At 26.9% G+C, this 22,205-nt stretch overlaps 7 protein-coding genes across 7 annotated transcripts; 4 read left to right on the forward strand and 3 right to left on the reverse strand.

Moving 5' to 3' along the window:
* Positions 1–2,982: 2,982 nt before the first annotated feature.
* OCT59_020405 (uncharacterized protein) lies at positions 2,983–3,625 on the forward strand (the record flags this gene model as incomplete). Its single annotated transcript, XM_066149157.1, has 3 exons — positions 2,983–3,070; positions 3,141–3,432; positions 3,511–3,625. The coding sequence occupies 3 exons, from the start codon at positions 2,983–2,985 to the stop codon at positions 3,623–3,625; spliced, it is 495 nt and encodes a 164-aa protein (XP_065990100.1).
* Positions 3,626–4,078: 453 nt separating this feature from the next.
* On the reverse strand, positions 4,079–4,712 carry OCT59_020406 (uncharacterized protein; the record flags this gene model as incomplete). The annotated part of the gene is made up of 2 exons (XM_025324281.2): positions 4,079–4,476; positions 4,541–4,712. 2 exons carry the CDS (start codon positions 4,710–4,712, stop codon positions 4,079–4,081), a joined length of 570 nt encoding a protein of 189 aa, XP_025187179.2.
* Positions 4,713–4,757: 45 nt separating this feature from the next.
* On the reverse strand, positions 4,758–5,021 carry OCT59_020407 (uncharacterized protein; the record flags this gene model as incomplete). The annotated part of the gene is made up of 1 exon (XM_066149159.1): positions 4,758–5,021. The coding sequence occupies one exon, from the start codon at positions 5,019–5,021 to the stop codon at positions 4,758–4,760; it is 264 nt and encodes an 87-aa protein (XP_065990101.1).
* A 989-nt stretch (positions 5,022–6,010) lies between these two features.
* On the forward strand, positions 6,011–6,223 carry OCT59_020408 (uncharacterized protein; the record flags this gene model as incomplete). The annotated part of the gene is made up of 1 exon (XM_066149160.1): positions 6,011–6,223. One exon carries the CDS (start codon positions 6,011–6,013, stop codon positions 6,221–6,223), a length of 213 nt encoding a protein of 70 aa, XP_065990102.1.
* Positions 6,224–7,782: 1,559 nt separating this feature from the next.
* On the reverse strand, positions 7,783–9,411 carry OCT59_020409 (uncharacterized protein). The gene is made up of 2 exons (XM_025309015.2): positions 8,596–9,411; positions 7,783–8,524 (listed from the first exon to the last, which is right to left on the reverse strand). The coding sequence occupies exons 1-2, from the start codon at positions 9,391–9,393 to the stop codon at positions 7,901–7,903; spliced, it is 1,422 nt and encodes a 473-aa protein (XP_025187180.1). The 5' UTR covers positions 9,394–9,411; the 3' UTR covers positions 7,783–7,900.
* Positions 9,412–10,712: 1,301 nt separating this feature from the next.
* OCT59_020410 (uncharacterized protein) lies at positions 10,713–11,063 on the forward strand (the record flags this gene model as incomplete). The annotated part of the gene is made up of 1 exon (XM_025324282.1): positions 10,713–11,063. The coding sequence occupies one exon, from the start codon at positions 10,713–10,715 to the stop codon at positions 11,061–11,063; it is 351 nt and encodes a 116-aa protein (XP_025187181.1).
* A 6,383-nt stretch (positions 11,064–17,446) lies between these two features.
* On the forward strand, positions 17,447–21,990 carry OCT59_020411 (uncharacterized protein; the record flags this gene model as incomplete). The annotated part of the gene is made up of 8 exons (XM_066149161.1): positions 17,447–17,528; positions 17,615–19,240; positions 19,318–19,653; positions 19,714–19,845; positions 19,923–20,827; positions 20,913–20,937; positions 21,018–21,351; positions 21,432–21,990. 8 exons carry the CDS (start codon positions 17,447–17,449, stop codon positions 21,988–21,990), a joined length of 3,999 nt encoding a protein of 1,332 aa, XP_065990103.1.
* Between the last annotated feature and the right edge of the window lie 215 nt (positions 21,991–22,205).

Genomic DNA, 22,205 nt, shown 5'->3' on the forward strand with positions numbered 1-22,205 from the left:
TCATGATTTTTTTCAAACATTCAAAATTAAACTTTTCGATAAAGTAGTATTCGAATGCGAGCAGAATTACATAATGATACTTCTGGATAAAGTTTTGATGACGAACTATTAACTAATACTTCCGAATATTTTGTATCATTAACTGAAAAAGCGCAAGTTTTTTTATACATATTTAAATGAACTGTTACTTTAACGTCATTATTTTGAAATTGTGAGCAATACTTCAATCCCTTGTTAGAATTATGGAAGTAACCACAGGTGCCTAAAGCCCATCCAGTAGGTTGACATCCTGCCCAGGATTCATAACTAAAATTTTCTGATTCACATATTCCTTATACCAAAATTTCTCAATAATACTTTGCTAAGGGCAGTGACATATAGCTAATATTATTTTAATAGTAACGTTTACTCCCCCACCCCAGGTAAGATTTTATGATCAATCACAACCATTTCACATGGTTCATATTATGTGTAACCTAAGATTTTCTTTCTCCCCCACCCCCTAAATATTAGCTAATATATGTCATTGCCCTAACAACCTAAAATTTTTAAATGTACTATACAAACCATGATAAAATACTTGTTATTGGGTTTGTAGAGCCATTTCAACGTATTAATTTATCGATATATACGTAGTATATTGCATTATGAAAAAGATGCCAATACATATCCCGAAATTCTGATAAAGTCATCAAAATGAAAATTGATTAATAAAATATATTAATTAACATGTAACGAAATAGAAGAGCAAAATTAATAAGTTATGTTATACAGCTAAATAGAAAAACTCATTGTGCAAATATTCCAAATTATTTGTTTATGCTCATTTGTACAATTTGCTTTACAGAATTACAGTTATGTACAAAATGTACGTGCAAATTTTGATCAATAATATGAAAAGAATGAATATGAGGCCATAAGTCGTCCTTTGATTCTTGAAGACCATAGATTCTACATCCAGCAAGGTCATCTATTCGGCCAGTATCATAATACCAATCTAAAATAAAAAATACATATTTTTTATAATCATTTGCTTGGTGCGTAAAAATTCCTCTAATAAGGGCGTGTCCCGTTCCATCATCTTCTATATCACCTACATGAAATCATGAATATTGGCAAAATCATATGTTTAGATAATTAGTAGCCAATCATTTTCTGATCACATGATAAAATTATATGTCAAAAACTATCACCCAGCGCAGTATGATAAAAAAATAAGGGCTGTGCGAATCGCATATATTATTTTTTAGTTTTACTGGGGTGTTATCCTATTTCTTCAAAGTCGGAAAGAATAATGAAATAGGACCGCGGTATACCGCAATGTGAAAAATTCTTTGTTGCAACACAGGACCTACTCTATAAGTAAATAATGACGACGAAAGCATGTGTTGTGAAGGGGAATCCGTCAAGTTTATTAGCAAATGTATCGTTCTTGACCCACTACGCGGTGTTGACTTGACCTGCATAATATATTTTACAATAAGGAGGGTCAAGATGATGCCACCAGAAGGGTCAAGTCCGATACTTTTGCAGTTTATTATCCTGGGAGTGTGGACGAAAGACGTATGCAAACACAGGCTTTGATTTCCGCTTATTTCAAAGGAGATCCACCAGCAAATTTATACCATGTAGTGGCGTCCCCCATACCCGCCAAGTTATTAGAATTTTTTTATCTATATTCACATCATGTAGCATCTATTTGCAATTTTTATGTATTGTAAGCCAGTTCCGGCAACGTTTTTTTATTTTCTTTAAAGCATATATTATATTCTTGTCGTAAATCCACCCCCTTGATCTATCAATTCTATCCCGAAAAAATTCTACCTATTTTCTCCTGAAATATTCTCTGGCTTCGAGCATGTGCGAGCAATAAATGTCACGTGAAATGATACAATGCCTGTGTGACATAAAAACCTATAAATTGTTCACTTCAGTGAACGCCTGCCACAGAAAATACTTTTTCCCTACTCCGAACGTAACACATCTTTTTACCCGAGCCTAATACCCATATAAAAACGCAACACTATGTCTGTATCTGAAACTAACACACCAGCTTCCACCTCCACTTCCGCTAGAGCAACTGGAAATGAGACGGTCATGCTGGCGGAAGAAATAAAAAAATATAAACAGCTGAGCTTATCTCATTCTTGCAGGACTTGGAGCTTAGTGGGAAGATTTTCGAAATTTTAGAAAAGGAGGAGATTAACGGCCGTGACTTCCTCAAGGTGACCGAAGAAAAGCTTCGAAGTGTTGGTTTAGGTTTGGGACCTGCGACAAGCTTGCGAATTTCGCCAAGGAGTGTGGGCAGAAAAAGTTGCGGTCCTTTTCCTCGTACCTTGGTATAGATAGTATTCCGCTGTTCTCTACGAAATTCAAGACAGTAATAAGGTTTTCAAGCGTTGTATTGAAGAAATTTTGGTAGGTTGCGCTCCTACGGCACCTTACAACCGGTGCGTAATGAGTATGTTGTGGCACTCCTTCATTCAGTCATTCATATCATTATGGATGAAACGAACAAGGATCTTAGCATGCGTCCTCAATATGGGATAGTTGGTGAGGAAAGCCGGGGTCGGGTTGATTACGCAATAAAGGAAGCTGAAGAACTTATCAACATCACGGAGGATAAACAGCATAAGGTTCCTCGCTCAGAATATCAAACAGCCTAAGTGCGCATGCGAGACGAATAAGAGGAAGAGAAAGCAGGGCGATGATGGTTTCGATTACCTTTATAGTATCGTTGGGACTGGCATTAAAAATTTTGGGAAAAGTTTCATTTTATATGGTACCACACTTAGTTGACTAATATACCGGCAAATATCACGTGATCGAGAAACTTGCGTAACATTATTGCGCCGTGATCATCATCCTTAAATAACATCATTTCATCATTTTAATTGATCAGTGAATCATGTATAAAGTAACTTACAAACTTTTAAATTTTTTCTTTTTTTTCAAAATTAAAACAATCTACAAAAAATAATCATGGAAAAGTGGAACCCCAAGCGAATTGTTAAACCTTTAATCTCTGAAAAAACGAGAGTTGAGAAGCTCGCCGATAAAATGAGAATGAGTAAGTAAATACTGGAAAGCTACAACCTATATTTTATTTGTGTAAATGAACCAATTATTTTTGTTTTTAGCACCCACGACTCTTCCAATTGCTATGCAAAACGAGAATAACGCAAGATTAATTCTCAAGGCAGTGAAAGCAATGAATATAGATGATCCCGCTATTTTCGTTCAATGGAATCCTAACGGATTCAACGACACTGCAACGCCAAATGTCCGCAACGGCGTTGCAGGCCAAACATTACAAGCTCTCGTAACCTATATTACTGGAAGTGGAGGTGTAGACTTTAACGGACAAAATTCTTTATTCATATTTAGGAACAACATGACAATTTCCCAATGTCAAGGAGGGTTTCCTCAGTGGTATGAGAACCTCGTTGGTATTTTTGGATCTGTTAACCATGTTTTAATTATTTTCTTTTCTACTTTTTTTTGTTAAAGGGCTCATCATCAGGCAACTATTCCGGACGTTTGTAGTTCGATTTGCCGTATTAACAAGTTATCAGCTAATGGTGCGATCGATTATGAGTTGTTTGAATTTCCATTAACAAAATAATAAATAATATAAATAATATAAATAATATGTTTATGAAATTTTATTGGTTTGATTTGATGTAACATTCCATGTAGATGAACCAATTAAACAAACTTTTATCATGCTCGTGATTGATGTTTCCATTTATAGAATTGTCAATAAACACGAACCTTTTTGAGTTATTGAGTATAACTTAGATTTATCATAATCCATAAAATAAACTCCTACCATCCAAAAATTTCGATTTTTGAAAAAATAAAAATAAATCAGTTTATTAGAATTTATGTAAATATGTTCGGCTAATGTTTTCTACTACATATAAAAATAAAACAGATCATATATTAGAATCTATGTAAATATGTTTGGGCTAATGCTTTCTATTACATCAAAAAATAAATTAGAGGGGGGGACCATTTTTAGAATCTATATATATGTAAATATGCACAGCGCCGGCCAATGATTTTATTCAATCAGTCAGCATTGGTACCCATCCTCATTTAGATCTAAACCATCGAATTGATCTTCAAGCCAATTTGGTCGAGAAGAATTCGTTCTAATCCTTTCTTGAATGATCTTTATTTCTTTATCAGTAAATTTTCCAAAAGACGATGGTGAAATTCTCCTAATTCGCTTGATCTCGTCTCTTCCTAAACCTTCTGTTTTGAATATGTTGTAAATATTTTTAGCTGAGCGTTTTTTCTTGTTAAAGATATTACAAGACATGTCAGAGGGAAATTGTCGCTTAATTTCTACATTAAGCAAGATTCGCGCGGTTTGAAGAGGATGAATAGATGCAAATTCAGCCAATTTCTTCTCCAATGCTTCCCCGAGAGAATAGTGTGAGTCAAGGATGCCATATTCTGCGCGAGATACTTCACGTGTTTTTCTTTAAGAATCTTCTCAGTATCAAGTATTTTATTGTGTAATTCGACGAACACCATATCTGGAGTTGTAGGGTCCCCGTTTCCACATTTGCCACCGGCAACGGATTAAAGTCTTGTGGTCTGTTGGATAACTCTTTAAAAAATTTTTTAACCCCATCTTCTTCTTGAGGATTTAACCTTGCATCATCATCATCGCCAAGATAAATAAGTGACAACGTTGACATGTCGTATCTTTTTTTAAGGAAATAATAATACATCTAAGATGGAAGCTATGAAGACAGGACAATCTCACGACTGGTTCCATTAGGTTCGAATAATGGATCGGGTTCATTACACAAAGAACATGTTTCGGATTCCCCTTGATCGGATTCCTCTTGAGCGGATTCCCTTTGAGAATTGGTAGGTGCGGTGAGTTGAATATTGCGATAAGGGAGATTTCCGTCGAGTATACCCTCATATTGGGGCCCAAATATTTCTTCTTCAATGGTAAATGGAACACGCGGAGGGGTGTTATTGGATCTTTCTGATTCCATTAGTATTTTTTTGAGATGCGATTTATGGGAAAAATGTTATGATGAGCGAAAGGAGGGCGGTTAATAAGTTTTGCGACGGAAAGGGGGAACATCCGTGAAGCTTTAATCTAACACTTTATCATTATCATTATTTATTTGCTAAAAGCCCGTGGTAGCTTGCATCAGTGAAAATTTCCGCATCTATACAAACGCTCGTAATGTATACTCTTTTAGGCAGGACCTGCTTGAATTAGGAAAAAATTTAGAAGTAAATTTAATTCTTAGAGTATTCTTAGGGTAGCTAATTGATTAAGATTTATCTATAGACTTCCGTAGAAGAGTAATGTTCGAATACTACTTAAATTACTATTTAGATTTAGATCATCCCGCCAGCCCTCCTTAAGAACACATGTCGTATAAATGGTTTTTTGAAATTTTTTTTTGTAATTATAATACGAAATCGTCAAAGTGCATCTTGAGGTTTAATATAAATAAGCCTGTTGTAAAAAAATCACCCCAAACATATCGATATGATCAAAAAAAAAAATTTTATTATGACGACCGGCTTTTCTACATTTTATTATACCATATTATTACGAGATATTTCATTGAGTTTAAGTAATTATAATGAACTGCTACAATATTCGAATGTGAAATTCCAAAAGTACAAAATCCCGAGAAACATAGCCGAAGTAGGATTAGGATATTCATTAAATTCATTACATTCATGTGAACACAGGATTTTGAAAGCGCGGTAATAATATTATTAGTATATAAATAAATAATTAGTATTTATTAGTATGATTTATATCATATAAATAGTCTAGGGATACATAAATAACACTACTAGAAAAAACTACAATTGTATAAATGTCTAAATGGTACAAAACCAAAGCTATATTATTGAATTAAGAAGGAAATAGAAAAAGCAAAGAAAGTCATATTTATTTTGAATCATTGACCTTCTTAACACTAATAGGATTTACTAAAAACAAACTATAATTATATAAATGTCTAAATGGTGCTATCATAAACCAATTGAGATTAAAGACAGATTAGGAACTTGCAAGGTTGATCAGGGCAGAGTAAGCACGACACTTTCGACAAGAGAGGCGTCAAATTTCCTAGTAAGACCGATAAGAATAGCAGGCAAAATTTTGGCTTCAACATTACAAAATGATCGTGTAACAGCAGCAAAAATAGCCAAGATGAAGAAAAGGTAGAAAAGAAGAAAAGATTAAATTTCATTTTGATTTTTCGGTTGACTTTTTTGATTTTTTACAAAGAAATGTTTTTTGATCGTTCGTTCAAGTTGTATGGAATTGAGGGTATATTTATAACAAAATTTGAAAGGTTGTCTTTATTCTGCACTTAAATTCAAAGAATGATTCAAAGAATATTCCACAATTTTAATTTTTAGTGCAATAAATTTTTAAGATAATGTTCCTATTGCTCATTTGCAGTTACTGTACCGTTAAAACTGTTGGCCCAAACAATCAATTCTGAGGTAGCCTAATTTTGAACTGGCATAGTGAGCCATTGTTTACCTCAAAATTGATTCGCATCACGTTCTGTAATATATGACCGCATATTTGTTTGATTTTTATTCTACTTTTTACGATATTAAATAAAATTATATTCATAAATATTTTCAACGATAAAAATAAATGCAAAAAAACCCACATACGTAAAAAAATAAAAGATAAAAATATAAAAAAAATCATCCAGATGTACAAATCGCCATTGACGCAAATCACGGGGCACAAATAAATTTCATGGCGATTTTTTTTATCAAATTTTTTTTAGTTATATAGGTGATTGATTCTTTTTGTTTATACTCTGTTTTATATACAAAAAGTTTTTTAGATAGATACCATGCAATCAAGAAAACTATCAATAAATTTTAATTATTGTAAATGATTAGATAATTAAATTGGATACTTAACTTCAAATAATACAATAAGCCCAAAGAGACGTGAAAAATCGGTCATTTTCGGAACCCCAAAAACGGAAATTCGATCGAGATCTGTAATGCAGTAGATGATTGAATAATAAAACTTCCATTTTGAAGTGAAGCGACACTTTCTTTTTGGTTTCATTTCGATCAGCATTCTATTCAACGATTATTGTAAATACAAAACTTCCATTTTTATGGCGTGCCATAGTCAACGACAAAATCGTTATAATGAAAATTAATAAATTATTCGTACATTATTTGACTCCTTACATGTGTTGTAATAATTTGCGTAATAATACATTATCTGATATAGATAGTATGACGAGAAATCTTCCGAAAATAAGGATAATAATTTTCTCCTTAAAGTTCTTATTTTCTTATTTCTCATTCTAAGTTCAGTCTAAGTTCTTATTATATCCACTTTATTCAAACTGATGGGACAATAGACAAGGAAATGATCGAAATTATTCAGAAATAAGAACCGGTTGATATATATATTGTGGAATCGAAAAAAGGAAAAAACTAATCAAATGATTTCGTTTTCGTGGTGACTACATGTGAAGTAAGTAATAATGTGAAAATTTGCGCTAATGCGTTTTTATTTTATTTCTTGTAATGCAGACGATTTCATGGGTAAGAAGTAATGAAAATATTAATATTAATGGTATGCAAAAAATGTAATATTAATCGAGAAAGTTTAAATTACATAAAATTAACATATTTATAGAACTGTATATTATACGATAATCACTTTGGCGCATCGAATTTGGATATCAGCATACATTTTTTACTTTCGAGTTTCAGATATCACGAAAGAACAAGCATAATGTTGACAATTTTTTTATTAGATAATTTAGATAATGGAATACATAGCTCATTTGAAATTTATAACATAAAATAAGAATAGAAAAAATCAAAAAAAAATTCTTAAAATTTTAATACATTACGGAAAGATAACAGCACCTTTTCTGAAAAAAACATTTGGATCATATTTTCTTTTCAATTCTTTTAATCTTTCAAAGTTTTCACCCCACACATTTTTCAATTTCTTTTCATCATACTCTTCATAATCCGAAGTATCCACAAAATTAACATAAAGAGTTTCATCCCCATCCTTACTCAAAATATTTTGTATTGATTTGGCCCAATTATAAACAATTTTGTCATCATGTTCATTTTTCCATCTTTGAATTATAACTACGTTATAAACTTGTTTACGAGGATGAAATGCCGTAGAATCAGGTGGTATTGCAGCAAATTTCTCCGCACTATGTAAATCAAACACAATATCTGTTTGAGAGGTTTCCGGATTTTCATTAGTAAATTTAATATAAGAATCATAGACTTTACGAATGCTTGAGATGTTTAAACAATTAATTTGTGCGTTAAGCATTGCTTTACGATCTCCGTAGTCGTTGGTTTGGCTTACCAACATATTTAATTCGGGATATGACATACGTTCTACTTTTTCAATTATTGGTTCACCACATTTATAAATAAGTGAAAATTTTTCTCGAAAAACTTGTTCTGATGGATCATTAGAAAATAACAAAGCCCCGATAGTTGGCTGAAAGAAATCAAAAAAATCAATGTCATCATTTAACAGATTGAGTATAAGCTAGGATATGATGTAAATACCTTATTTTCTGGAGGAAATCTATTAAAGAGGAAGGAAGCATTTTCATCAACCCCGCGAACTTTAAGCCATAAATTAAAGGCTTCAACAAGAGAATCTAATTTTTCAGCAGGAAATAATAATAAACCGGTAAAAACTTCTTTTTGTTCATGCGCTTTAAAAATGAATTCGTAAACAACTCCGAAATTGATTCCACATCCTCTAATAGCCCAAAATAAATCTTCGTTCTTGTTGGCTGATAATTCTCTAACTTCTCCATCTGCAGTAACTATTGTGGCCCCCATAATATTATCAATTGTTAATCCATGTTTACTTGTTAGGTGCCCAAAACCACCTCCTAATGATAATCCGCCAATTCCTGTATGATGAACTAAACCTCCTACAGTGGCTAACCCATGTTTCCAAGCTTCACTATCAACTTCACCGAATAATGCACCTCCTTGAGCATAAATTAATTTTTTTTCGGCATCAACTCTTACTTTATTTAATTTTCTCATATCTAAAACTATTCCTCCTTCAGAACTTGAACTACCGGAAGTTGAATGTCCTCCACAACATGTAGCGAAGTCCAAATTATTTTTATTGGCAAAATTAACAGTTTTAACGATATCTTCGAGGCAAGTCGCTTGAACAACAATACCTGCTTTTTTAATTGCGTTGTCAGCCCATCTTAATATACTCTTTTCATAACCTTCATCACCTTCTGTTAATACTTTAGTATTAATATTGAACGATTCTTTAAATTTTTGAACATCGTTGGGATCGATATCCTTTATCAATTTTTTTGGTTGATAATTCATGATCGAAGATTTTAATATGAATTTTTTTAATCGAATTTAGGATTATTTATAATAATCTCGTATTTTTGATTTGATTATCTGTTAAATTTGTTTCCTTCTTATTTTCATTGAATGAATGAATTGTACTGTTTTACATATTTTAAAGGAAAATAAATTCCTATTTATGTTCAATTATAATATGAATAATATCAACAATTGAAGAAATGCAGACCATTATAAAGGTTACGTCTCATTCATCTCATTCTTAAAATCATTTTATCGCAATGTTTATTTTTTAGTGTGACAAGGTCTGGGGTGACAAATTGTAGAATGATTATTAATTATATTTACTAAATTCAGTTACGCAGGGAATTGGGGATCCAGGATGTCCGTCCGTCACGTGACGATATACTGTACAACTTAAATAGTTACTAAATATTATTAGATCATTGGCAAATGACGACTAGTAACTTTTTACATTCGGGTTCTTGGGAAACCCATAGAGATCGAATTTGGTTCGATAATATAGAGTTATTTCATAATTTTTTTATAACCTTATAGGTAAAAATTTCAATACTAGATGTATTTTTATGTACGTGTTATAGTGTGTTTTTTTATTCTCCCCTTGGCGGGTGAGTCCCCGTGAGTGATCTTGGATTCCTCTCGTCTCTCGTTTCGAAAAGGTCAGAAATCATCGTCTCCTTTGGGTTGCGGTTTGGTTGTAAGTGTTAGAATTATTTTCGACTCAATGTATATTTTGTCCGTATAATTTGTACTACAACTTGGTTTTTCTGCGTCATAAAAATAAAAATAAAATAGATCATTGGCAAATTACATTCTCTAATAGGGCACGAACTAAGATAATCAAAGTGTAAACCTAATCATTATTCTAACGGATATCCATTTTTAAAATTAATTTAAGGGAAAATTCTATTATACTACGTTATTCGTAAAGGCAAAAAAATATGATGAGTTTATAAATAAAAAGAGTTTTATATGATTATGCTAAAGAGATACCACATTGCAAAATTTTAAAGAATAAGCCACTTTTAAAATTAAATTAAGCTGTGTCTTATGCTCATTATTAGGAAAATGCTATTAGGCTATATTTTTCGTAAAGGCAAAAAATATGATATGCTTGTAAATAAAAAAGTTTTATATGATTATGCTAAAGAGGGGGTCCATGTTGCAAAAATTTTAAATAACAAGCCAATACAACTGATAATATGCTGGGTTTGCATTCTTATTTATAAATAAACTATTCGAATCCGATATTGCATGCGCATAAATAAGATAACCAATTTACTTTCCCTACTTCTTATAAAGAATCCCTTTTCACGATGACTAAAAGATTCACTTCTTCTTTCTTATTTGCCTGCATTTTTTTTGTTCTTTGTTCCTTTGTTTTGGGAAGACCAAAAGATATTATACCCGAGCTCACAGATACTTTTAAAGCTAACCTTGCTGCAACAACACTTTATGGAAAAATTTTTCTTCTCGATAAAGATCAACAACCTTGTGTGAAGTATAAGCCCAATGTAGATTGGCCTATGAAAACAACTGTAAAACTCATTCGAAATGGTACTATTGTGGATGAATATAAATATAAAAATGTAAAAGACAAGAAATTTATTGTTTTAAAAGACAATTTATCAAACATAATTATCAGTTTAATACTCAATCTCTGCTAACAAAGGTATGAAAATAGCGGAAGGGAATGTATCTTTGTGTACTAAATGTTATTTTTAGTATATAATTACTTCTTATATATATACTTTATTATAATTATTTTATTTTGTATTTATTATTGTTTTTAGTATAGGGATTTTTGAGATTAATAAAGAGAAAATTTAACGTTTAATAAAAATAAAAATACAATAATCATGAATCGTATAAAATCATATACCAGTTAAATTAAAAAACTTAAAGTATATTCAATAATGCATAGGTTAATTTTTCCATGCAAAAGTTTCTATCCACATAATTAGTTGTTCGTTTGACATAATTATACAATTGCTCATTTTTTTTTAAAAAAAGCGAATGACATAGATGCGCATAAATCATTGGGAAACTTGCTGTGCAAAATACTTATCTGTAACATGGCCAAATTGCAAATTTAATTGAAGTTAATAAATGTGATTCATGTCGTTAGCCGTTAAGTGCTTTTGAAATTAGAGAAAACTCTTCTACCTTTTTTATTATCAATTTAGGAACTTTATTTATACATATTAAAGGAATTTTTACTAAATTTATCGTCAGCTAAACTGATGTTTTTAATTTATTTGTTTTTAGATCAAATACATTTTTTTTATTTCTGTAACTTACACAGAAGATTAAATAAAATTTTGAAATATCTGCAAAAAATGATACTTTGTTTTAATTGTTTGAATTGTTTGAGGACGATTTATTCCAAAATATATTACAAAACTTTTAAAACTTTTGAAAAATGCTTGTCCAATAAAAGATTGCAACACTCTCATGACTTTTGTATATCTTGTTATGACAAATTATCAATTGATAAAGATAATCTTGAAAAAAACACATTATTGAAAAAAATCGTGAACTTTATATGGAATTCGATTTCGGATTTGAATTTCATAACGCCAGAAAGATTTTTTTATAATCTGAAAATTACAATTAATATTGGCAAACTTGACCTAGAAATGAAGCCAGATTTAGAAAATGAATACTTGAAATTAGAAAATCATAAAAATTTTTTTAAAATTAAATGATTACGTCAACAAATTCAATACCGTTTACTTATCCGCGTCACAAAAAAAAAAAACAAACGCTTAAATAATAATAATTAAATTTATAAATTTGACAAATTAAGATATTAATAATTAAATCAACTAGTTAACTATTAAAAACAATAGTAATACGTATTAATATAAATTTTGTCAGTTTTACATGAATTTCGATAATTTTTTAATTTTATCACATGATATAATAACTTTTAATTATAGTATAAAATTTTATTAAAGTAGAATTCTTGTGTTTAAGTATAAAATTCAATGATAAAATATGTTGTCAGTTATCCACAAATAAAAGTAATCAGATCATATTGATTTCTTTAGAAAACTTTTTATTTTTATTTTTATTGCTCAAAATGAACCAGCAAAAGAGGAAAAAAATATATACATATGATCATACTATCCTATAACCAAGATGCAACAACACCTCTAGCAACTAAACTAATTTATGCAAAGTATCTAATATTTCCACTAAGTTCTCGGATCGTAACTCTTTATGGGAATTTCTTTAGAATACTTTGACAACCTTTTAATTAATCACGTGATCATGATTTGCTGAAATAATATGCGCAGTTAAAAAATAAATAATGCAAGACATAGATCATTTGTGGCAGGTGCTCCTGTTTCAGATGAAGCGCCGGATTGCAGGTTAACTGCAGCAGCTGTAGCAAATTTTGCAGCCGATCATTTTTTAAGCTTTTTACACTTTTTATCACATCAATTAGCTTTCAATAATCGCAAAAAATTGTTACATGTAAAAATATTTTTTTTATTCTTTTTATAAAGTGGAATAAAGTCAATTTATAGTTTAAATTTTTAAATTTTATTTTATTTTTTTAATTTCGCGGATTCACTATGGAGGCCACTTAGGTGAAAGTTAGAAGTTCTTAAAAAAATGCATAATTTAAATAAAGCCTTCAAAGATTGCTTAGGTAGAAATGCTGAATTGTTCATGGAGAGAGCAGAAATTTTCAGTAAAATTAAAAATTTATTTTACCATTGAAAAATTCTATGTTGAATCTGTCAAATTACATTAAGGTGATCAATAAATAGCAGCCGTGAAATTAATGATATTCATGGATTCCCATGAAATAACTGTTTTATCCCCTGGAGACTAACGTCCCGTGATAAAAATAGTTTAATATAAAGCTTATAAGAAAGCTTATTGTATTTTTATTATAAAAAATCTATTTTATTTAAAAAGTGTGTCGTGTCTAAACTTACTCTTAAAATTTAAAAATCTAAAATAAACTGCATTTCATGTTAATATTTTTCATTATTAAATATCACTATGAAAAATTACGTCGTTAATACACTTTAAATTATATAATTATTTCTAAACACATTAAGATTTGTATATACCAAATCATTTTTTTCAATAGTAAAAATTATATTAAAAAAACTTTCGTAGTTACTTTTCGCATATTTTTTTTCGCAAAAGACAATGATATTGATACAATTATACGACGAATTAACAGTTAATAAAATTTTTTTTTAATATTTATATATACAGTATATATAATATATATATATTAATCTTTATAACTCCTGTCCAAAAACGAGAAACGAAAAAGTAATTTGTTATTTTCATTTTTTTTTTTTGATTATGCTCTTCATGTTCCATAATTTTATAAATACAAATAAAGGGTATGCATTTTATATGGATATCTGGCTCTTTATTGATTTGATTTTTTTTAATCAAGAATACTTAAATTAGTCAAATATACATTTACTGTATACAAAGTAAATGGTGACAATTTTTCAGGACCCCGAGCTATATATATAGAGGTAAAGGTACAGCCAAAAAAAATTACTATTAGCTCTACGCACTTTTTCAGGGCCGGAATTACAATAATGCCAGTCAGTGTCTAAAAAAGGAAATAAAATCCGGCCGGAATTATCTATAAAAGGAAAGATCTACATAATTATTTTTGTCAATTCTACGCAAACCCTTACCATACCTTTTTATGTATAGCTCGGGGTCCTAATTTTCAATGATTAATTTGTCAACGATCATATTGCCGACAACTACTTCACCCGTTCACTGATATGTTCATTTCATCAATGATAATTTCAAAGAACTGTAACCCTGACGGAGAAGTGATTGTCATGACACACTGGTGAATTGAACCCGTGATATATTATGTATGTGATAAAAATTTTAGTGCAACTGGCGCAATTAGGCGCACCTGCAGCAAACACTGTTAAACAATACGGTTATTGTATCATCGATGAAGAATAAAATACATCTGATTTTTTATTTTCACGTATATCTGATATTTTCTTTTTAAATTTTATACTGTAATTCATTTTCTGACAATAACAATAAGTTAAAGGCAAAATGGATGAAATTGGTAACCATAATTTCTTTTAATATTTTTATTAATAAACTGTTAAGTTTAAATGCAACAATAGAAATAGATACTTAATATTTTATTTTAATAATAAAACTTTTATTCTAAAATTAAATATCTGTAGAGAGTAAGTTATTTAATTTTTATTGTATTATTTATGTTGTTTACATATAACTTAACTAACTTTTTATCTAAAAATATTTGATGATATTACAGTTGGTAAGTTATTTAATATTTATTGTATTATTTATGTTATTTACATGTAACTTAACTAACTTTTTATCTAAAATTAAATATCTGTAGAGAGTAGGTTATTTAATTTTTATTGTATAATTTATGTTGTTTACATGTAACTTAACTAACTTTTTATCTAAAATTAAATATCTGTAGAGAGTAAGTTATTTAATTTCTATTGTATTATTTATGTTGTTTACATGTAACTTAACTAACTTTTTATCATATTTGTAGAGTGTAAGTTATTTAATTTCTATTGTATTATTTATGTTGTTTACATGTAATTTAACTAACTTTTTATCTAAAAAAATTTGATGATATTACAGTTGGTAAGTTATTTAATTTTTATAGTATTGTTTACAGTATGTTGTTTACATGTAACTTAATCAACTTTTTATCTAAATTAAATATCTGTAGAGAGTAGGTTATTTAATTTTTATTGTATTATTTACAGTATGTTGTTTACATGTAATTTAACTAACTTTTTATCTAAAATTAAATATCTGTAGAGAGTAAGTTATTTAATTTCTATTGTATTATTTATGTTGTTTACATGTAACTTTACTAATTTTTATCTAAAATTAAATATCTGTAGAGCGTAAGTTATTTAATCTCTATTGTATTATTTATGTTGTTTATATGTAATTTAACTAACTTTTTATCTAAAATTAAATATCTGTAGAGAGTAAGTTATTTAATTTTTATTGTATTATTTATGTTGTTTACATATAACTTAACTAACTTTTTATCTAAAAATATTTGATGATATTATAGTTGGTAAGTTTATTTAATTTTTATAGTATTATTTACAGTATGTTGTTTACATGTAACTTAACTAACTTTTTATCTAAAATTAAATATCTGTAGGGCGTAAGTTATTTAATTTCTATTGTATTATTTATGTTGTTTACATATAACTTAACTTAACTTTTTATCTAAAAATATTTGATGATATTACAGTTGGTAAGCTATTTAGTTTTTTTGTATTATTTACAGTATATTGTTTACATGTAATTTAACCAACTTTTTATCTAAAATTAAATATCTGTAGGGCGTAAGTTATTTAATTTCTATTGTATTATTTATGTTGTTTACATGTAATTTAAATATTTGATGATATTATAGCTAGTAAGTTATTTAATTTTTATTGTATTATTTACAGTATGTTGCTTACATGTAACTTAACTAACTTTTTATCTAAAAATATTTGATGATATTACAGTTAGTAAGTTATTTAATTTTTATAGTATTATTTACAGTATGTTGTTTACATGTAATTTAACTAACTTTTTATCTAAAAATATTTGATGATATTACAGTTGGTAAGTTATTTAATTTTTATAGTATTATTTACAATATGTTGTTTACATGTAACTTAACTAACTTTTTATCTAAAAATATTTGATGATATTACAGCTGGTAAGTTATTTAATTTTTTTTGTATTATTTATAGTATGTTGTTTACATGTAATTTAACTAACTTTTTATCTAAAAATATTTGATGATATTACAGCTAGTAAGTTATTTGGTTTTTATTGTATTATTTACAGTATGTTGTTTATGTATAACTTAACTAACTTTTTATCTAAAATTAAATATCTGTAGTTTGTAAGTTATTTAATTTCTATTATATTATGTTGTTTACATGTAATTTAACTAACTTTTTATCTAAAAATATTTGATGATATTACAGCTAGTAAGTTATTTGATTTTTATTGTATTATTTACAGTATGTTGTTTACATGTAACTTAACTAACTTTTTATCTAAAATTAAATATCTGTAGTTTGTAAGTTATTTAATTTTTATTGTATTATTTATGTTGTTAAATATAACTAACTAACTTTTTATCAAAAAACATTTGATGGTATTACAGTGGGTAAGTAATTTAATTTCTATTGTATTATTTATATTGTTTACATATAATTTAACTAACTTTTTAAATATCTGTAGATCGTAAGTAATTTAATTTCTATTGTATTACAGTATTTATGTTGTTTACATGTAACTTAACTAACTTTTTATCTAAAATTAAATATCTGTAGATAGTAAGTTATTTAATTTCTATTATATTATTTATGTTGTTTACATGTAATTTAACTAACTTTTTATCTAAAATTAAATATCTGTAGAGTGTAAGTAATTTAATTTCTATTGTATTATTTATGTTGTTAAATATAACTAACTTTTTATCTAAAATTAAATATCTGTAGATCGTAAGTAATTTAATTTCTATTGTATTATTTATATTGTTTACATATAATTTAACTAACTTTTTATCTAAAATTAAATATCTGTAGATCGTAAGTAATTTAATTTCTATTGTATTATTTATATTGTTTACATATAATTTAACTAACTTTTTATCTAAAATCAAATATCTGTAGAGTGTAAGTTATTTAATTCTTGTTGTACTATTTATGATATTTATATATAATAGTTTAAACTAATTTTTATAAAAAAATATTTAATGATATTACAGTTAGTAGGTTATTTAATTTCTATTGTATTATTTGTGTTTATTTACATTTAATAGTTTAAATTTAACTAACTTTTATAAAATAATATTTGATAATATTACAGTTGGTAAGTTATTTAACTTTTAGTATATTATTTATGTTGTTTACTTGCAATAATTTAAATTTAACTAGATAATTTCTATTGAATATTTGTAATTCTCTAAATTTAATTAAATTACAATTGCTTAATTTTTGCTTTAAAAGATTTAACTGTAATGAAATCTTTAGAAGAAAAGAATTCAAAATGGCATATTTCTATTAGTTCAGATGGAAAGTATTTTCTTACAATTAATCATGGTAAATATATATTTATTATATTACTTTTATTATAATTCAAATATATTTTTACAAAATAATTTTATTTTTTTCTTATATTATTAAAGAAACTCATGAGTTTAATATTTATGATAAGATTAATAGTGATAAACCAATCAATTCCTATAATTTTAAAGAGGATTTTAAAAATAATCAAGAATTACAATCTACAGAATATGCTATTCCAAAATGGATGTTAGCTATATCAAATTGCATTGATCAAAAATTTGTTTTTGTGGCAATATCTTGTGTAACAAAATTTGATATGTTAACTGAGAAAAGTGAGAAAATTGAAACAGAAAATTTAAATAATTTATTAAAAGAAGATAATTTATTAAATAGTGCAGAATCTTTTGCAATTGGAATTGGAGATACAAATAAAGATCAAGAAAAAGAAGGGCAAAAAAATAATATAAGTAAAAAATCAGGAATTACTATTATTTATAAAGTAACTTTAAATGATGGTAAAGTTCATAGGAATCCTATACATTATAATACTAGTGGAGTTGTTACTTTTATCCATAAAGAATCCACTTCTAATAAGATATTGAATTGTTTTATTTTTAATGCTAATGGAATTTATAAATTTACATGTGAAAATAATTCAAAAGATGATTTAAAGCATTTTAACTATCCAAGAAGATTTATGATTGAATTAAATACTTTATATAAGACAAAACCTTGTACATCACAATTAATAAATTGTGTCTTTGATCATTATTTTTATACAGTACAATACAAAGAAGGAATTCAAGTTATGCAATTATATGACTTAAAAACTATGCAAATACAACAAAATTTTAATATGCATGAAGAATATTCAAATATATATGGCAAACCAATATTAGCTATTTCAAAAAATAGGCAAATGATTGCTTTTTCTTCTGGATATAGAAAATTAACCCTTTATCTTATAGAAAATGGTTTAGAAATTGCTAGTAATGATTTTGGAAAAAATGTTAAAATAATTGATTGTCAATTTGAAAATAGTGATTCATTAATGATAATTATTAAAAAGTCCCAGAAAGAATATGGAGAAATGCTATTTTGGAATTTATATGATTCTTCTACAAATAGATTTCATTATTACAATAAATTAAAAATTGATGATAAGTTTACCTTACATATTGCAAGAATTCCTGATAAATTAGTATTAGTAAGAAATAATGGTTCCATATTATCAGTATATGATCATATACTTAAGAAAGAAAAGAAGAAGTCAAATAATTTAAATCATTATAAAATGCCAAATGAAATGAATGAATTTAAATATGAAGATCATAAAGATAACCAAAATATTTCAAAAGCTGAACAGCCTTTTGGACATAATAAAGAACCATGGATAAATGATAACTTTAAAAGAAAATTAGTATATCTTAATAATGATAAATCATTACAGTTATATATTGGAAAAAGTACCATTCAAGTATGGCGTAAGAAAAAAGAATATTTAACACTTGAATATATTTGGGCTCATAACGTTGAAGAAGAATCTAAAGATAATGCATTGGAAGAATTAGATTTAAGAGTTTCTAATAATAATGGTTTTTATCTTAAAGTTAAATGGAATGAATTTATTAAGGAAATTCAATGGCCATATGATAATAATGCTATTCCAACAATACATGCTTGTAATACTCTTGAATATTTACATTATCAACGGAATAAATTAGTTGGTGACAATAATCAGTGTGGTAAGTGTTTTTTTTATATATTTTGTTATTTTGTATTTAATTATTTTTATTAAAAAATTCTATTTTTTATAATATAGTATTTGAAGAAATTAAGTATAATATTTCTTTTATTATCTGGAAATTTATCAAAAATTATCCTGATATTTGGAGATTAATGGATATCCGATATAACCTAATGGCAAAAATTATAATTGGAGGCTCAAATGCTCTTGTTAAATATATTTTATTTGGTGATGAAAAAGTAAAACACAAAAATTTGCATATACCAAGAATAACTCGATGGATTGATGAAGAATTTAATGAAATTAGTAAAGAATCTAATGATAATAGTGAATCAAATAAATCTAATAGCAATATTATTGATATTTGTAAATTAAGTGATTTAGAAATTGCAATTAATTTGTGTATATCAGGTAATTATTATTTCTAAAAATCTTAAAATTTGATATTTGATTAATAAATATTTTTTATAGATCTTGAACGAAATCGTAGAATTTTAATTGTAACTTATTTACTTGAATATTATGCAAAAAATGCAACTAAACATCTTGGATGGTTAATTACTATTTCAAAAGCATTACCATCTTTATATTCTTATAAATTAGGTTTGTAATTTCATTTTTACAGTTATTATTAATTATAATCTGTTTTTAATATTTTTAAAAATTTCTTTTATAAATAGAATATTATGTAAAAGAATTATTTTATAAAAAATGTATGGAAGGTATAGAAATATCTAATATTATTGAATATAGTGATATTATACCTAAAAAAATTCAAGATACTTTAAATGATAACCAAAAGTTTCAAGCATTTAATCCTATTTCAGAACTTATTTTAAAAAGAAATGAAAAGCGAAAATTCCAAGCATTTAATTCTATCTCAAAATTTATTTTGTTAAAAATATTTAAGATAAAAAGTATTTCAAGTAATTATTCTCCAACCGTGAAAATGATTCCTTTACATAATTTTACAACTAGCAAAATACCTCAAAAAGAAAAAAAAGGTTGGCTTAATAAATATATCTTTACAATTAAACTATTTCAATTATTATTTATTCCACATAGTTATTTGGTTAGCTATTCAAATGATGCAAAAAATCTCTCACAACTTAGTCCACTTGTTCAAATTATTAGATTAGATAATAGCGATGATATATTTAATAATCCAGTAATGGAAGCTGCAATTAACTATAAATGGCCTTCAGCAAGAAATTATTTTCTCAGACTCTTTTTTATATATATTCTATTTGCAATTTGCTTTGCAGTTATTTGTGGAACTTATACAGCACACCTTGAAGCAACAGGACATCTCTGCAATTTCCTATTATTTCTTATTATCATTTTTTATTATTTAGGATGCTATTTATTAGTTGTAGAATTGATGCAGATAAGACATCGTGGTTTGAGGCATTATCTTGATTTTTTTAACTTTGTAGATTTAACTTCAGCTATTGTAGCTATAGTTGTAATGTCAGTTTATATTGCTCCTTCATTTAGTACTGAAAATACATTTGCTAATGTTGTAACAACTAAAGAAACAGCTGTTGCAATTTCTTTTACAATGTTATTACTTTGGTTTGAATTTGTATGTACTGTATTTTTATATTTTTTTACTAAAACATTTTGATTAAAATAAACTAACTTTTTTATATGTAAATCTTTCGATTCAGATTTTATATCTTCGGTTATTTAAAGGTAATACTATAAAATATAAAAATAATATAAAATATTAAATTATTAAGTTTAAATATATTAATTTATATTAATTTATTTAGAACCAGCAAAATATATTTATATTATATTAAATATTATTAAAAGTACATGGGTATTTCTTGTTTTCATGTTTCTTGTAATAGTTGGATTAGCACATACCTTTTTACTATTATTGCAATATCCTGATTTTATAAATCTTTCTGAGAACTCATCAAATGAAACAATAGATAACCCAGCCAAAGAATTTATTACCTCATTCCTTTCAACATATGGATGGTTAAGTGGTACTTTTTTACAACAAGATACATGGAACTTTTGGGCAGTTAAACTCATAACTCTTATTGCTAGTATTTTCTTAGTAACTATTTTACAAAATATGTTCATTGCTTTTATGGGGTAAGTTTCTTTTTTTTCTTTTTAAATTCTGCAATATATCAATTACTTTTATTCCTTTAATAAATTAATGATTTTATTAGGGGTGTGTACTCTGAAGCATATGAAAAAGGTCGTGCTGCATTATTGAGATTTCGTGCAGAATTAATTTCAGATTATGAAGCATTAGATGATATACATTTTTATACACTACCACCAGAACCAAAATATATTTATTATATAGGTAAATCAGAAAGTTGTGAAGAATGGGAAACAAATGTTAAAAAGCGTCAAACTAACAAAGAAAAATTATATGATGATTATGAAAAGAAAATGAGTGAAAGAAAATTAACATATAAAGAGAATGATGATGATAATAAAGATCATAATAAAGATGACGATAATAAAGATCATAATAAAGATGATGATAATAAAGATGATAAAGATGATGATGATGATGATGATGATGATGGTGATGATGATTATGAAAGTGAAGATGAAGATGAAGATGTTATAGACAAGGTTAAGTCACTTAGTAATAAAGTTAAAGAAGAATTTAAATTTCTTAAGAAAGAAATAGAAGAGGTTAAATCACTTAAGGAAGATATTAAATCACTTAATAGTAAGATTGATCAATTGTTAAATAATAAGAATACAAATTGATCATTAACTTTAGATTGAATTTTGAATAGTATTTAAATATGAACTTTTTTTTATCAACCTTATAAATACCATAAATATATCTTTTATTTTATAAATAAAAAAAACATTTATATATATATAACATAAGAATTGATTCATGGGTATCTTAATGATTTTTTTTTGACACATGTTACTAGTACTATTAACTAAACTATTCATATTGATAATAGATGGAT

The sequence above is a fragment of the Rhizophagus irregularis genome, chromosome 3 (assembly GCF_026210795.1).
Source record: "Rhizophagus irregularis chromosome 3, complete sequence".
NCBI classification, from domain to species: Eukaryota; Fungi; Glomeromycota; class Glomeromycetes; order Glomerales; family Glomeraceae; genus Rhizophagus; species Rhizophagus irregularis.

Coding starts and splice junctions, on each gene's coding strand:
- OCT59_020409 (XM_025309015.2), bottom strand. CDS start 9,393: ATGAATTATCAACCAAAAAAATTGATAAAGGATATCGATCCCAACGAT. Junction 8,525..8,595: donor GATTTCCTCCAGAAAATAAG/GTATTTACATCA, acceptor GATTTCTTTCAG/CCAACTATCGGGGCTTTGTT.